Source organism: Ricinus communis, chromosome 1, assembly GCF_019578655.1.
Source record: "Ricinus communis isolate WT05 ecotype wild-type chromosome 1, ASM1957865v1, whole genome shotgun sequence".
NCBI classification, from domain to species: domain Eukaryota; kingdom Viridiplantae; phylum Streptophyta; class Magnoliopsida; order Malpighiales; family Euphorbiaceae; genus Ricinus; species Ricinus communis.
In genome coordinates, this window is record NC_063256.1 from 5,670,940 (window position 1) to 5,687,019 (window position 16,080).

General features: G+C 29.4%; 2 protein-coding genes across 2 annotated transcripts; one reads left to right on the plus strand and one right to left on the minus strand.

The window, feature by feature from the left end:
* Positions 1 to 606: 606 nt before the first annotated feature.
* LOC8274745 (histone H1) lies at positions 607 to 1,989 on the minus strand. Its single transcript, XM_002520951.4, has 2 exons — positions 1,622 to 1,989; positions 607 to 1,525 (listed from the first exon to the last, which is right to left on the minus strand). Exons 1-2 carry the CDS (start codon positions 1,832 to 1,834, stop codon positions 833 to 835), a joined length of 906 nt encoding a protein of 301 aa, XP_002520997.2. The 5' UTR covers positions 1,835 to 1,989; the 3' UTR covers positions 607 to 832.
* Positions 1,990 to 12,668: 10,679 nt separating this feature from the next.
* Positions 12,669 to 15,330, plus strand: LOC8274744 (40S ribosomal protein S15-4). The gene is made up of 4 exons (XM_002520950.4): positions 12,669 to 12,828; positions 12,959 to 13,107; positions 13,206 to 13,263; positions 14,862 to 15,330. Exons 1-4 carry the CDS (start codon positions 12,826 to 12,828, stop codon positions 15,108 to 15,110), a joined length of 459 nt encoding a protein of 152 aa, XP_002520996.1. The 5' UTR covers positions 12,669 to 12,825; the 3' UTR covers positions 15,111 to 15,330.
* The last annotated feature ends 750 nt before the right edge of the window (positions 15,331 to 16,080 follow it).

The following is a 16,080-nucleotide window of genomic DNA, read 5'->3' on the forward strand; positions in this document are numbered from 1 at the left end:
CGAAGTTCACGTCTCTAGACAGCCTCCAAACTCCCACCTTCCGAAAATAAATAAACCAATGGCAAGCACAGCAGCTACCTAATCCTGTAATGTAAGAGTTTGTCTTTTCTCCAGGGGTATCCCCTGTAAGCCAAAAAAAATCAGAAGAGCCCCCAAATTTCAGTACGAACTGGGCAATGTAAAGTTGAAAGGAAGAAGCTAGTAAGTACCTGTTTAGGAGCGACATCATATATCCGATTGCAACCTAATTCCTTTCTGTGATAGTGAACAAGTGAAGAAAGAATCGAAACCGTAGCTTTCCTTCAAACTAAAATCAGCCGTGAAAAAGGAGGCTGCTACTAATTGGTAGTTCGGTAAAATGAAAACCCTTTAAGCATGCAGTGCACTCACCAGACTCCCTCTGACCTGATTCTTTCGTCCAACGATTTTCCATTAGTCAGTATATCATGTTCCAATTGACAGAACGAAACATCAAATTTACGGGCATGGCGCCATATGAATGAACACTTGTGGGAGATAACACAAAATAACTGCCACTGTTTCCTTAATCCATCTCCGTTAATTAAATAAAATGTGCGAGACAAGCTTAACAAATAAAACACAACATAACTGTAAAACTGATCTCATTAATTCATTCTTCATCATTACACTAAATACTGTTTCAAATCCCTAAAACCAAAAAAGAAAAAAAAAATAAAAAAATTAAGATCCGATGTCTTTTCTTTTAAATGGGCATACATGGACCCAAATACACCCACAAAGCCACCAAATTTACAGAAACTAACCCTAGAAACCACTACTACTGCCGAAACTAAACCACCAGCGGTCGTCGTCACTTCTTCCCCTTCCTAGTAGCAGCTTTCTTCGCCGGCGACTTGACGCTCTTTGGCTTCACACCCTTAGCCGGTGCCTTCTTTGCAGATGCCGCTTTTTGCGGAGCTGCTTTAGGAGCAGCAGCTTTCCTCCCTGGTGTTGTCCTTGTAGATGTCCTTGCAGCTTTAGCCGGCCTCTCCTTTGGCTTGGGCCTAGCTGGAGCCAGCTTGGGTTTCGCAACTGGCTTAGCCTTAGTAGGTGCAGCAGCCTTTGGCTTAGCAGCCGACTTAGCCTTGACAGCCGGCTTAGTTTTAGCAGCCGGCTTAGCTTTAGCAGCTGGCTTAGCCTTAGCAGCGGGCTTAGTAGCTACGGCCTTTGGCTTAGCCTTTGGCTTCTTAGCTTCTTTGGGTTTTGTAGCCTTCGTCTTAGCCTTAGGCTTAGCTGCAGCAGAAGCAGCTGATTTCTTTTTAGCCTTAGCTGGAGCTGGACTAGCAGTAGCCGGCTTAGAAGCTGATGACCGGGCAGGGGGGAGCTTAAACGAATGCTTAACTTTGACAAGCTTACCAGCAGCTACAAGCTTTTTCAAATGATAAAGTAACAGCTTCTTAACATTAGCTGGCAACTGCTTATGCTTCTCTTCAACAAACTTAGTAATTGCATACTGACTTGAACCTGTTTTCTCCTTCAATGTCACAATAGCATCCTTTATCATCTGTAAAGAGGGCATAAAAATTACAAATCAGATCTACACTTGGCCAAAAATAAAAATCAAAACAAGAACCACATGAATTAATGATATAATACGCACCTCTTCATAAGGAGGATGAGAGGAAGGATTACGGAGACGAGGTTTCTTAGGAGTAGCAGCAGCAGCAGCAGGAGCTTTTTTGGCTTTGGGTTCCTTAGTTTTCTTTGACTTAGCTGCCTTAGGGGTGGTGGCCGGAGGAGCCTCCTCAGCTGGCTCAGTGGTTTCAGGTTCAGGAACAGGCTCGACAGGAAGCTCTGGAACTTCAGTTGCCATTAGATTTAAAATCTAGGGTTAGGGTTTTAGAGAATTCAAGAAGAATTGGATTGAATTTGGGATCTAAAGAAGGAATTGAGTTGTCCTGGTGATTTTGTTTATCTGTTTTTCTTTTTTTTTTTTTTCCTGAGCGTGTGAGAAGATGACGAAATGAAAGGGATTTAAATAGTCAAGTATGTGTGAGAGAGTATCCAAAAGCCGAGCTCTGATTGGCTAATAGCCCTAGCACGCGGATCGCTTCATTTTACAAGTTTAAATAATAGCCATTGGATAATGGGTTTATCTACGGTTGATAATGTTAGACAGAAGGGGTGTGAATGGATGTGGTTTAGGAAGAATGGATGGGAAAGTTTGTATGGTTGTGCTTTTAAGCTCAATTTATTTAGCTCTAATTTGAGTTACACTCGACGGAATTTTGTAAGGTTTGTTGCATTTTTTAGCTTATTACATAAGCTTTCCAATGAGTCCTGGCACGTTTTGTGAGGTTTAGTAGTTTGGGAGATTTTTGAGTTAGAAGCCACAAAGGTCAAAACTAGGGTTTCATTTGATGTTATTGTGGTTTTCAGATATTTTAGAAGAATGCCTTGATTCAATTCTGGATTTTTTTGTATTATTTGGTAATAGCTTAGTAAATGAACATATTGATCGAAGAATCGCGAAAATCCGATAAGTTTTGAATGCCAAATTATTGATGCGAATGAGACTAAAGTTGAACATATATTATAAGTATATCAAGTAGGCTAATGTATATATGGTATGTGCATTTGAAAAAAAAATAACATGATTCATTACTTCATAATTCCTAATACATTTAAATGGTTACCAATGTAAGTATAGAATGTGAACAAACATCAATACCAAAGAAGGTAATTTATACAATTATCTGACTATAAACTTATATTATTTTCTTACGAGAATTTTTCACTCATTTCTCGTAAAAAAACTAATATATCTTTCTATCACGTGAATAATTTTTTAAAATTTGTTCTTATATAAAAAATTTTATGGCGGCTTATAATATTGATCTCATAATTATATGATGTTAGTATACATCAAACTAATGTAGCATGCTAATTAGATTGCATGATGACTTTTATTTACTTTTAACATCAACTGCCAACTACTTTAAAAAGGGTAGGCATGCAAACATTTGAATGACTTAAAATGTAAGAAGCATGTATTTATTTATGTTTAATTTGTTGAATTAATATCAAAAACATTTTATATCTTCTTTTCAACTATGAGTTAAAATCACTTCGTGCATGTATGGACTAAAGCAATAGTGAAAATTTAGGGTAGTTGTTAGAGAAATTGTGCACCTTTAGGTTTATTGTACTTAGACTACTTGCATTGTTCATCAAACATACAACATGTGAACTATATCATAAATCCATCCATTTGAATTGGTAGTGGAGTAGATTAGTAATTCTAAGCTTTTAAATTCATCATATGGTATATGACTTTTTATTTACTTTTTTTACACCTTTCATGAACTACTCCAAAATACAAAACATAAACATATTGAAATGACTTAAAAATATGATAACTATGCATTGAAATTTCTTTGATTGTCAATCTATAATAAAAAGATTACACATACTCTAATTCAATTATGAATTAAAATCGCATCATGCAAGTATAGAATAAAGGATTGGTAAATATTTAAAATGGTTACTAGTAACACTTAAAATTCTTTTTACATCCAAATCTATTGCATTGCTAATCAAACAGACAAAATGTAAATCAATTTATAGATTTGACTTTGTTGGTGAATAAATGAACTAAGCACTCTATAATTCATATACATATAAGAAAATGTTACTTTTACTAAATTGTTTGTATTCCAGTGACTTTATCGGGTTAGGCTATTAGTTTCTCAAGCTATATAGATCTACACTTATATTGTGAGAGATTTCAATTTCTAAGGAATAAGAAATAAAAATAATTTATAAAGATAAACATCTAACCAATTAAACGGTTAGTTACAGTCATTTTGATATTTATTCAATTTAAATCAAAATCTATTAGTCGGATTCTATACTTTCACATTAATCAAATCAGTTCAATTTTATAATTTGATATTAAAGCAAGTCTAGTTTGGTTTTTTTAATTTTTCAGCTTTTCATCTAAATGTCTAGTCCCAGCAGGTAGGGTAGATGTTGCCATTGCCTTTAAGTTTAATCTCAAGTTTTAGGAAGAGAATTTCAAGTTCAAGTGATATTAAGCGTTAAAGTCAAATTTCAATTACACTTGAGAGTATTAGAGATCCCACATCACTAAAATAATTTATAAAAATAATTATCCAACAAACAAAGTACCTAGCTCTAATTATTTTGATATTGGTAAGATCCAAGTCCAAATCTATTAGTTGGGTTCTATGTTCTCTCATTCATTCAACTTCTACCTTAATAAAATCAATTCAATTTTTGATAAATATGTATAATAAACCATTTGAATTGTGCTAGGAGAAAATATGATAAAAAAAGTATAACTTGAGTGAAAATATATTTACTATAGCCAAATTAGAATTTGGATCAATATTTAATGTGAACTTTTTTTACTGAACTCTCCAAAGCTGTTACAAGATTATTAAAGTATTTTTATGAAATTACCTTTTGAAAATGCTAAAAGAAAATTTAAATATGTCAATACATATTATTAAGTCCTACTTTTACTTTTTCATCTATGAACAAATAAAATATAATCAAATTTGAATGGTACGTATAATAAAGTTACATTTTTAAACAAGTTTAGAATAATCTCCGGATAATTATTATTCTAAAACAAGTTTGGATTCGATTACCTTTTATAAGACATGTATTCTACTAAATTCCATTCCTATTTAAGTTAAAATTGTGCTAAAAATATATTAAAGCACAATGTTCTTAGAATTGTATGAGATATATTGTCCCTTAAACTATAAAACTTGTAGTTTATTACAATATTAACCCAAAATGGACCAGAGTAGCACTCTGCAAATAAACTATCTTAAGTGCTAATTTGATAAATTTAAAAAAGACAATGATACAATCAGAATAAAATAAAATAAAAAGGAAAATTCTTGCACAGTTCTATATATATTATTATATGTATATCAAACTAATAGATGATTGATACATATTTATTAGTTTTAAATAATAGAGTATATATGACAATCATTCAATACTAAAGAGCTAGAGACAACTTGGAGAGCTTTTGTAAAGAGAAATATCTTGATTTCTACTGGATGATTACAAATGAAATCTCTAAGCTATATATAGGCTTCCACCTCCTCAATGGACAGTGAGGATACATTTTATCTAATAGCTAAGATTAAGTATCTAGAATGTTCTACACACTTCCATACTTATCTACACATTATACATGCTTCTAGATTATTCTAGAATGTTTTAGATGCTTCCAGATTCTTCCAAATGATTCTAGAATGTTTTAAATGCTTCCAGATTCTTCCAGATGATTCTAGAATGTTCTAGAATCCTCCCTTGCGTTGTAGCAAACTTTGGAGGCTATATGTGTGTGTGTGTGTGTGTTACTCTTATATTTATTATAGTAAATACATTATGTATAAGTAAGAATTTTTAAAAAATAAATCGTAAAATCGTAAACATATTTTATAAGGAAACCTAGAAAACACGTGTCAGAAAATGAGAATGATATTTAATGATTAAATTCAATTATATCAGAAAAAATAGCACAGTTTTAATAAAGTTAATTCATTTTAAATTTAAAAAAAATAGTTGTAGAAAAATAATTTAATAATCAAGCTGGAGAGCAAAAGGAATTATCAAGTTTGAATTATAAATGTACAAACAAAATAAGATAATCTCAAAACGCAATGCATTTTTTCCTTTTAATACCATTTACTTCTATTACACTTTTACTATTTCAAAATTGAAATAATTACGAATTTAGTATTTTAATTTTTTCTATTTAAATATATGAATTACTTTTTGAAGTAAGTAATTAAACTTATTAATTATGTATATTATAATATTTTTTGTAGGTTTTACATGTTAGAGTAATAATTTATTTTATTTTTCATATATAAATTCTTACTTCTCATTAGTCACAATTTTTTATATGATTTATCCTATTTTTCTTATATTTTTAATTCTTTATATTTTCTATTAATTTTTTTAACACTTAAAAAGCAAGTATATTAGATTAATTTTCTTTTTTTATGTACTTTTTAGAGAAAAGAATATATTTTATTTTTATTTTTTTAAGTGAATGTAAGAAAATAAAATAATAAAAAATAGCATTTAGTTTTTCTTAATTTTTATTTTGATAAATGAAAGAGAGAATTTTATTTTATTTTTTTAATTTCTTGAAAAGTAAATGAAATATTTTAGAATAATATTCCTAAAAATTGATAGAAAAAAGAAAAACTAAGAGAATATAAGATTATACTTAATATTATTTAAATCAATTTATTGTTCAAAATAAGTCATATAAGTATTTTAATCTATAAAACTAATTAAAAATATTATATTAAATAATTTTTGCAGATTCAAAGACTTAATTGAACAAAAATTATTTTAAACATTGAAACAAAAAAAGTTTAAGAAATTAAGATAAAAAATTTACAATTTTTCCTTTAATAAATCACACGATAACTATTTTGTGAAAGATATTTTAGCAAGTGCAAATGGTTGAGCGGTTTGGACGTATGGATTTAGAAATGGATAAAGATTTAGGACCTATTTGTTTCAGCTGATCAATGCAGTTTGTAGCTAAAGACTGATAAATTAAATTGTTTGGTAAAATTTTATTAGCAGTTGTTGTTAATATGTTAAATGACTATTGAAAATATAATTTATCATTAAATATGTTTTATTTTATTACATTATATTTAATGATATAAATTAATAAAAATAACTTATAATAATTAATAAATTTATAGTTAATTTTCTTTAGATCAATTTTATTTATTACTAAAAGTATTTATAAAACTTATTTTAAAAATAGAAATTTAAATTTAAACTCTACTAATAAAAATTTTAAATCTCAAATACCATAATGTTAAATATTATAATTATTTAACTATTGAGAATAATTTTAAAATAATAATTATTTATTTTAAAATATAAAAATTTAGCTATATAAGATCAATTTAAAATGAGTTATTATTAATAAGTTTTGACAAAAATAATAGTGTCCCAATAAATAAAAAAATCAAGTCAGCTATCAGCTGATAAGAAAAGATTCTAAAATAGAGTTGATACAATTAACAATTAATTGGGACTAAGAGGGTAATTGATTTAGAAGTTTGATGCAGCTGATAATTATTTCTCACTTAATAACTATATTAAAGCGTTTGGTAAAGACTTAAGAAATAACAGTTGATAGCTGATTTAGTTTTAATCAACTGTTGATTATATTAGTTCTATTTTAGAGCTTTTTCATGTCAGTTGATAGCTAATTTAATCTTTTATTTATTTGGACACTATTATCCTTATTAATAATAATTTATTTTTAAATTGATTTCATATAATTAAATGTTTATATTTTAAAATACTAATAATTATTTTAAAATTATTCTTAATAGTTAAATAATTATAATATTTAAAATTATGGTATTTAAAATTAGAAATTATTATTAGTAGAATTTACATTTAAATTTTTACTTTTAAAATAACTTTTATAAATGTTTTTAATAATAAATACAATTGAGCTAAAATAATAATTATAAAATGTTTAATTATTATAAGATATTTTTATTAATTTGTATCATTAAATATTATATAATAAAATATAATATTATTTAACGATACATTATACCTTCAATGGTTATTTAACATACTAACTAATCGGTCCAAATTATGTATAGATATTTAAGGGTATTTTAGAGTTTTAATGATATATTTCTATATCTAAAATGGTGAAAATATATGTTTTTATCTCACTTGAGTTTAATTGTCTATTTTCAGGAATATTAGCAAAAACAGGAAAATATGGAGCTAAAAGAAACTTAATGGAACATGTTCGTATCAAGGCCCAAGATTAAGACGCATGGACTACTAATTAAAAGGTCCAAGGAATATTTTAGTCATTTTGTATAATTATTATAATTTATATTAAGAGTTATTTATGGGATAGTATTTTGTAGAGATAAAGATGTTTAAAGTCTTATCTATTAGATAGATTTATATTAGTATACTTATCTCTAGAGTGAATTATTTAAAGGAAGACTCTTCTCTATATAAATCTCTCCAAAACCTCAAAAAGAAAAAGAAAGAAAAAAAAAAAAAGAATGAGAGTTTTCTCCTACACGCTCTCTACACCTGCCACCATTATTCTCTCCATAATTCTCTACAATTTCCATAAACATATAGTTTTAGTTTTCATTACTCTTCTTAGGATTTAATGAGCTTTTCAAGAAGTAAAGAGTGAGGACCAATCTTTTTCCTACTTGAAGAATTTCTTGATCTAGAGGGAGTTTTTACTTTATTATTTTTTGTCTTTCTATTTAATACCATGATCATTGGGTTAAATATGTTAGGCTAATTTTCATAAGTGTTTAGTTTGGTCTTTTTACTTTTGTATGAACCTTGTTATTTATTTATTTAATGAATGATTTCTTTACCTTCATATCTTTATTAGTTTCAGTTATTATTGTTAGTTAACCGTCATATTAATTTAGCAATAGTAATTGTTATGAAAATCTTTAGGTTTAAAAGTATTATAAATATCATTTTTACTTTAATCTATGTTGGTATAAGAAACATAGGTTGCATCATTAGCTTTAGGTGACTTAGGAAAAAAGACACATCATCGTCTCATTCATTAGATCTAGACTTAAAATAAAATAAGGAGATTACTAAATAAATGACTAGATTAAATACTACCTTTAGCATATAGTTTTAGATCATAAGCATTTGCATTTGCATTGCATATTTGTTTATTGTTTAGTCACTTTAATTTATGACTATTACCCTCTCAACATACTGATTTAGAATGTTTAGATTTACTTTTATTGTTTTATGTGAATAATTAGTCTTTATAATAAGTGGCCTCATAGTTCCTTGAAAGATCGACCTCGTGGTGAACTTACCCTTACTATAAAAACGATTCGTGCACTTGCGAGTACTAAAAAAACACATCACTAACAATAAGTGTTAATAAAATTCTACCAAACAATTTAACTTATCAGCCATCAGCTACTAGTTGCATTGATTAGTTAAACCAAATATATCCTAGATTAGCTATCAGATGTTATTTTTAAAATTTTTACCAAATGATTTAATACAGTTGTTCAACGAGATACAATTATCATCTGTATTAAATTTCTGAACTAAACACTCTCTTAATTTTAAATCTTTACTTTCTTCTCTTTTACGATGTTTTTCCTCTGCTGGAGTTGGTATTCAATCTTTTCTTTGATAAAGATTTTTACTTGTCCTCTTCCTTACATTTATGATGGCTATTTTATTTTCTCGTTTATTTAACAAATGCAAGATATTTTGCAAAGTATTATCAGATTGTTTGATTTGTTTTTTTTTTATATAAATACTAGTAAGAATGTGAAGATATTATTACATTAATATGTATGCTTGTGAGCTTGAAGGAGCACTTCAAAATTACTAAAATCAAGTTAGGGAATTATTTTCTAATAAATTTTAGGAATGAGGAGAATACACGTAGGGGCGAATTTTGGATTCCCTGGTGCATTCAAAGTAATTTATTCATTATGAAGGAATGAAATCCTAACTCTCCTTATGTTGGGTAAACGATGGAGTTAAATTGGATTTAATATAAATATATTTGAGTTATAAATAGGTTAAAAACACTAGATTTAAATGAATTAATCTATTTAACTTGTTTAAAGTACGAAATGACATGTTTGATTTTTTAAATTAATGTATCGACACATGACATAACAAGTACTGATACGAATAGATATATATAAATTAATATTTAATTAATTTATATATTTAAAATTTAAAATCTCTAATGTTAAATATGTTAAAGAGTAAATTTTAAATTATAATATGTCATGAAGTCTTTGCAATGATAATGCTATGGGAGTACAATAATAAATTCAAAGATAATAATAAATATATATATATGGTAATCATATGGAATTGCAAGAATCTTAAATTACTTAAAAGAAGAAAGAAGGGAACTCCCGCTTATAATGCATCACCTTTTTGTTTAAAAAGACAATTAAAGTAATTTGTAAGATCAAAATATGAATTAAATCTTAAAAAATCTACAAATTTAAAAGATATTTTCTAAATTTCTTAAAAATCAATTTATCGAAATTTTCGTAAGAGTCATGTTTGTATAATCTACTTAATGATATGTTCATACTTGGAGTTTTGACACCGTCATCGTGTTTGGATTAACCATCTTCATGTTATATATGTGTTTTAATATGACACAATTATATATAATATGACATAAATTATCAATTCTATCTCACTCTAAATGATCACAAATATAAGGAAAGTGATTGCTAAAGAATTATTTAGACTCTTACTGGAAGCTGATTTCATGTGTTAGATGATTTTACTGAGTGAAATTGTAATGACCGGGAACTATATCACATGAGATATTGTCCGCTTTGGCCCTCCACTAGCTTCATAGTTTTGTCCCTTTGGCGGGTTCGAGAACTTTCTAGGAGGTCCCCCATCCTGGAATTTCTCTGAACCAAACACGTTTAACTTCAGAGTTCCTACAACTCCACAGCCAAACAACCAAAAAACCCCTCATGTGATTAGTTCCAACTCTTTACATATATGTTATTAATCATTCCCCACCCCATTTCAATGTGTAATTTGATTCATTCATATACCCCCGTACCTTAGAGTGCTGCCATCCTAGAAGCTTGCCAGAAGCCGCTCCTTATCCAGGTATCCCATCTTTTCTTTGCCTCGGCGTTTACTTCCGGCCCTTATCGAATCGCTCTCTAGGCCAGGATGTCACATAAATATTATATAAGAATTAAAGTAATGGTGAATATTAACTGATAACTAGTAAAATGATAGTCAGTTAGCAATAGTAATCTTATGATTAACTTGAGTTTAAACAATTCTTGCTATGTGTTCATTCTGATTGCAAAATTGACAAAGAGATCTTAAGAATAAAAAAGAATTGAATTATGAGTATATTGTATGGATGTAAGTCTTATGGTGATTCCTTTATGTAGAATTTTGAAATCACCCTGTTCCTATTTAGAATAAAACAGTTTATTGTATGGATGTAAGTATTATGGTGATTCCTTTATGTAGAATTTTGAAATCACCCTGTTCCTATTTAGAATAAAACAGTTTATATAAGGACCTTCAATCCTATAAAAAATAATCTTATCTAATATTATATATTTTAAAAATATTCCATGTATCTTAATATAATTTCCTTATTAGAATTCAGTTAGTAGTCTTTAGTTCATATATGTAATCCTAATAGAATAGAACTATGTTAAATTCAGTTTATACAACATGATTTGTTCAACATATTATGCTTGATTACGACTAACGATTTGTTCAACATATTATGATTGATAATTATTAACAATTCCATTCCTATAAAACTTTGTAAATAGAAAATGAAAGGAGAATTTATGAACACCCTATTGAGATTAGGCATAACCTGCACTTATATTTCTTATTTTTTAATAATATGCACTTTTATCTCTGGTGTTAACAAACATCTAGTTAGGTGTTAAGTATTGTGTGAAATTATTGAAAAAGACTATTAAGTTTTTACATTTTTATTACTTTTTTTTTAACTATGGAATTTTATTTTTTTAGATGGAAGAAAATAAAGTGTTGTATTTTTCTCTAATTTAAATGAAAAATATTTTTACTTCATTCTAAAACAAATTTGAGTTTAATATATACTTAGATAAAGGTAAAAATGTCATAAGTTAATAAAATGTGACAACTCAATACTTTGACCAATTTAAAATTTATTAAACTAATATACTAATAACATAAAGACTATTACAATAAACGATATATATAAAAAGAGGAATAAAAGTGTATATTTTTAAAAGTTAGAAGACGTAAATACAGATTATAAGAGAGGGCAGGATAATCAAATCAACTTTAGTATGAGAAGTTGCCACAAATCTGTCATAAATGTGAGTTAATTGGCATGGGTTGTATCAATATTATAAGCATATAACATAAATTATCACTAAGATAATTATTTTATCTATTATTTAAGACAACATACTAATATTATTTAGACATCGTTTAGGTGGAGATGTTAAAATTCATAAAATTAATAAATTTTTGAAATTTTATTAATTGAATTAACACATAAAAATAATAAATTTTTAATTAATTATAATTTTAAAATAAAATAAATTTATTAGAGACAATATTAAAATGAAAAAAATTATTATAACAATCTAATTTTCTTTTAAAATAGTAGAATTTGGACTTTTCATTTTCTAGATCAAAAATTAAAATTCTAAAGAAATTATTTGAAAATAGGAGATTTTTTAAAATTTATGTAGTTAGACATAGAATAATTTAAACTACATTCATAGATAGTTCAACATTTCTCAAATGACCCATAATCTTTTATTTTTATACCAATTGATATGACATAATAATTTCTATATATATATTTTTTATAATCAAACATGATAATTATGGAAAAGAGCCGCAATAAATAAAATTGTCACATTAATTGGGATAAAAATATCGAAACATTAAAAGATCATTTTAATTGGTTCTTATCATGGCTTGATTACCCGCACAACTCGGCCAGAAATTTCTCAGACTGACATGTAATTTCTTTTCTTTAGTAATTAAAAAGAAAAGGCTCAGATATTTGGGCAGGCCGGGTCCAGAGTTCGACCAGACCCGGCCTATACTTATAATCGGAGCATGTCAAATAAAGAAATACCCGAAATCCATAAACTTAACGGGTGCCATATAAATATAGATTTAGCATCCTCGAAACCCTAGACATCACAGAGTACGCATCCAGTGCCTCACGAAGAATAGAGTTTTGCTTCTGATCAATCTGTAACCATGGTGAGAGAACACGAACAAGCCGATATTGAACTTCTATAGCTCATTTGCCTCATTTGTTATTATTAGGTACCTGTACATGATATTTGAATATTTATGCGCTCATTCGATAATATGTGTTGATGATAAACAGGCGGATGTTGACGGTGATGTTGCTGCTCCTGGACAGCCAAAGAAGAGAACGTTTAAGAAGTTTAGTTTCAGAGGAGTTGATTTGGATGCTCTTTTGGATATGTCTACTGATGAGCTTGTTAAACTTTTTACCGCACGTGCTCGCAGAAGGTCACTACACATCAGTAATTTATGTATTTACCACTGTTCCGTTTCTTTAGATAGTGAAATTTTTTATATATATTTGTTTGTTTTCATTTTTATTTCAGGTTTCAGCGTGGTTTGAAGAGGAAGCCAATGGCTCTCATCAAGAAGCTTCGCAAGGCGGTATGCTTTTCTGTTTTTTCGTTGTTTTGTATTTTAACCGTCTTTTCGGTTGATTTGATTTTGTTATAGTGGAATATGCCTTGCTGTTTTATGCGTTTTACATTGTTCTTGGCTAATAATAGGATAGTTTTTTCATGCTAATGGCATGTTGTTATTACTTTTTAGATTATCTATGTGATGCATTAGATTGGAATTCTTGACAAGTGCATGAAGCTTGTCCGCCTTATGTACCCTTCTTGCATTGCCCTTCGCCTACCCCTTTTCCAGTTTTCCCTTGGTAACTTACTTTTAGAATCAGCCTTTTCCTATCTTCTGATTGTTTTATCTCTGTGGATATACTTGCTTAGTATCCTTCAGTTTTGGATTCAAGGAATTTAGTCAAGATCTCAGAGTTTATTATATATTGAGGGAGAGTGACTTGATGAGAAATTTAACAAGCTATTAGTTATCAACCTCCTAGATCTTGCAGGTTAAGTAGCACTAGAACCAGCTGAATTGATATTGACTGTATGATGTACCTGTGGGCCAAAAGAGTTACATCATGCAGGAAAGAAGTAGCTGTATCGTTTGTTTAATTACTATTATCTTAGGAAATAGGAGTTGGGTGTTACCTGAGTTGTTGTGTTTGATAGGAATGATTGGTTGAACTGGCAGATAGTGCACATGCAGTTATTTATGAATTCTACAGATTCTGGTATAGGGATAGAGTAAGAAGGTTTGACTGTTGGAAAGAGGAAGATGGAACAAATGGCTCGACTCATTGGAGAAAGACAATCATGGTCTGATTTAGGGATGGACTATGAACTAAGGTGAGTGTTTAGGTTTTGATTTAAGGTGCCTTTTCTTGTGAGGCATTTAGCGGAAGTTTAGGCAGTTGTATTATTGTGAGTGCATGGAGTTTTAGAAAGACAAAATTCAAAGCGAATTTTGGGAAGATGCGGTGGAAGAATAAAGAATCTTAATGACGCTTGAAGCATTAATGCACGGTCTCTTTTGAATGAAGGGAACTTTGCCCTGTTTGTATTGTAAGAAAAAAGCGTTGGAATTTCTCTTTGTTGCATTGTATTAATTGGTTGCACGTAAGCAAGAAGTCATTTTTGCAGTTGTGTTTTAGATGTGTTCCCCTATCTTATGGGATGAATAAGTAAATCAATGTTTTTTAGGCTGTGAGTTCCTTTCACTTTGATAGGGATTTGTACTGTCCTTCCAATATTAGGCAAGGACTTTCTATCTGATGGATGCGATAACCTCCATAAAATAGTCAAGATCACTTGGAACTTGGAAGTTGATGCTGCATTGCATCTGTTAGTATTTGCTGAAGAAGCTTCCATGAAAGCCGAGTAAGCCAACCTGTAAAAAATGTCCTGCATTACATAATATGCAAAGCCTTAGAATATTTAGAAATTGATTGTTACTGTGGCTGAATTGTTCTCATGTTGGTTAAGAACTTGAAATGATTATTTTAAAGGAAAGATATTCTGGTGAAGATATGTCAACTCAAAATAATTTTTTAGATATCTGTATTGTAGTTGATGCTAGCATGAGTTCCTGTTGAACTTCAAGATGAAGTTAAAAGGTTCTTGAAATTTTTCTTGCAGAAAAGAGAGGCACCACCTGGTGAGAAGCCTGAGCCTGTCAGGACTCATCTCCGCAACATGATCATAGTGCCTGAAATGATTGGAAGTGTTATTGGTGTCTACAATGGCAAGACCTTTAATCAGGTTGAAATTAAGCCTGAAATGATAGGCCATTATTTGGCCGAGTTCTCAATCTCCTACAAGCCTGTTAAGCATGGAAGACCTGGTATTGGTGCTACCCACTCGTCGAGGTTCATTCCACTCAAGTGAAGATTTTGCAAAGTTCACAAACTAGTGGCCCCATGGAAGTGCGTCAGTATCTTAGAAATGATTTGCCATATGTTTTGTTGCCTTTTGTTTTGACAGTGTTTCCTTATTATGTTGTACCAAAGGTTGGCAAGTCTAGTCTAGCTAGAATGTTCTTTGGGTTAATTCATTCGAAATTATACACTTGATTTTGATTTGAGAAAGAAAAATGATTGTTAGTTGAGCTGGATTTTCATATCAATCAGAGATCAGACCCATCTATCACTTGGCGGCAACAGAGCCATGAGTTTCTGATATGGAAATGGGTAGCAAACTTTGTTGATCCCTCATTTTTAGCTCAACCGTTGATTTTGGAATAATTTCGTTTAGTATTCGGCTGAACGAAGCCAAAATGGGTTAATCCAAGGAAATCGGGGCTTTACATTTCAATAATTGGTTATTTATTTATTTTTAAATAGAATCGTAAATCCTTCTATATTACAAAAAAATTGCTAAAATTCTCAGTTTCATTTTAGCCGACTCAACTCACAAAGTGCAATGCAACTTCAATTTAACCTGTTTGTCTATGAAGTCATTGTTTAATGCCAGATTACTCGCAATTTTAACTTAGAACTTTGAACAATATTTTCGGGCTCTGTTGAGTCCTAGGCCTTGGCCTTGTCTTTCTACCCTCAGAAGTCAATGTCTTTGGTTTTCGCAATGCGAATTTGCATGAGAATAAATAAATTAGGGAAAGATGTATCATTAAGTGTTCCAAATTTACGGTGTATGATTTACGAAAACAAAATGAAAAAAAAAAAAAAAAACAGAAAAGAAGAAATAAGTTCCAGTTATTTTAATATTGCATTTGTTTTCTTTTTGACATTTTCATTCGTGCATGACAAGGACTAGTGCAAGCAGCACTACTGTTACCAAAAGGTCATTCAGATCAGATAATTAATGGCAGAAACACTCTTTTCTTTTTTTCTTTCTT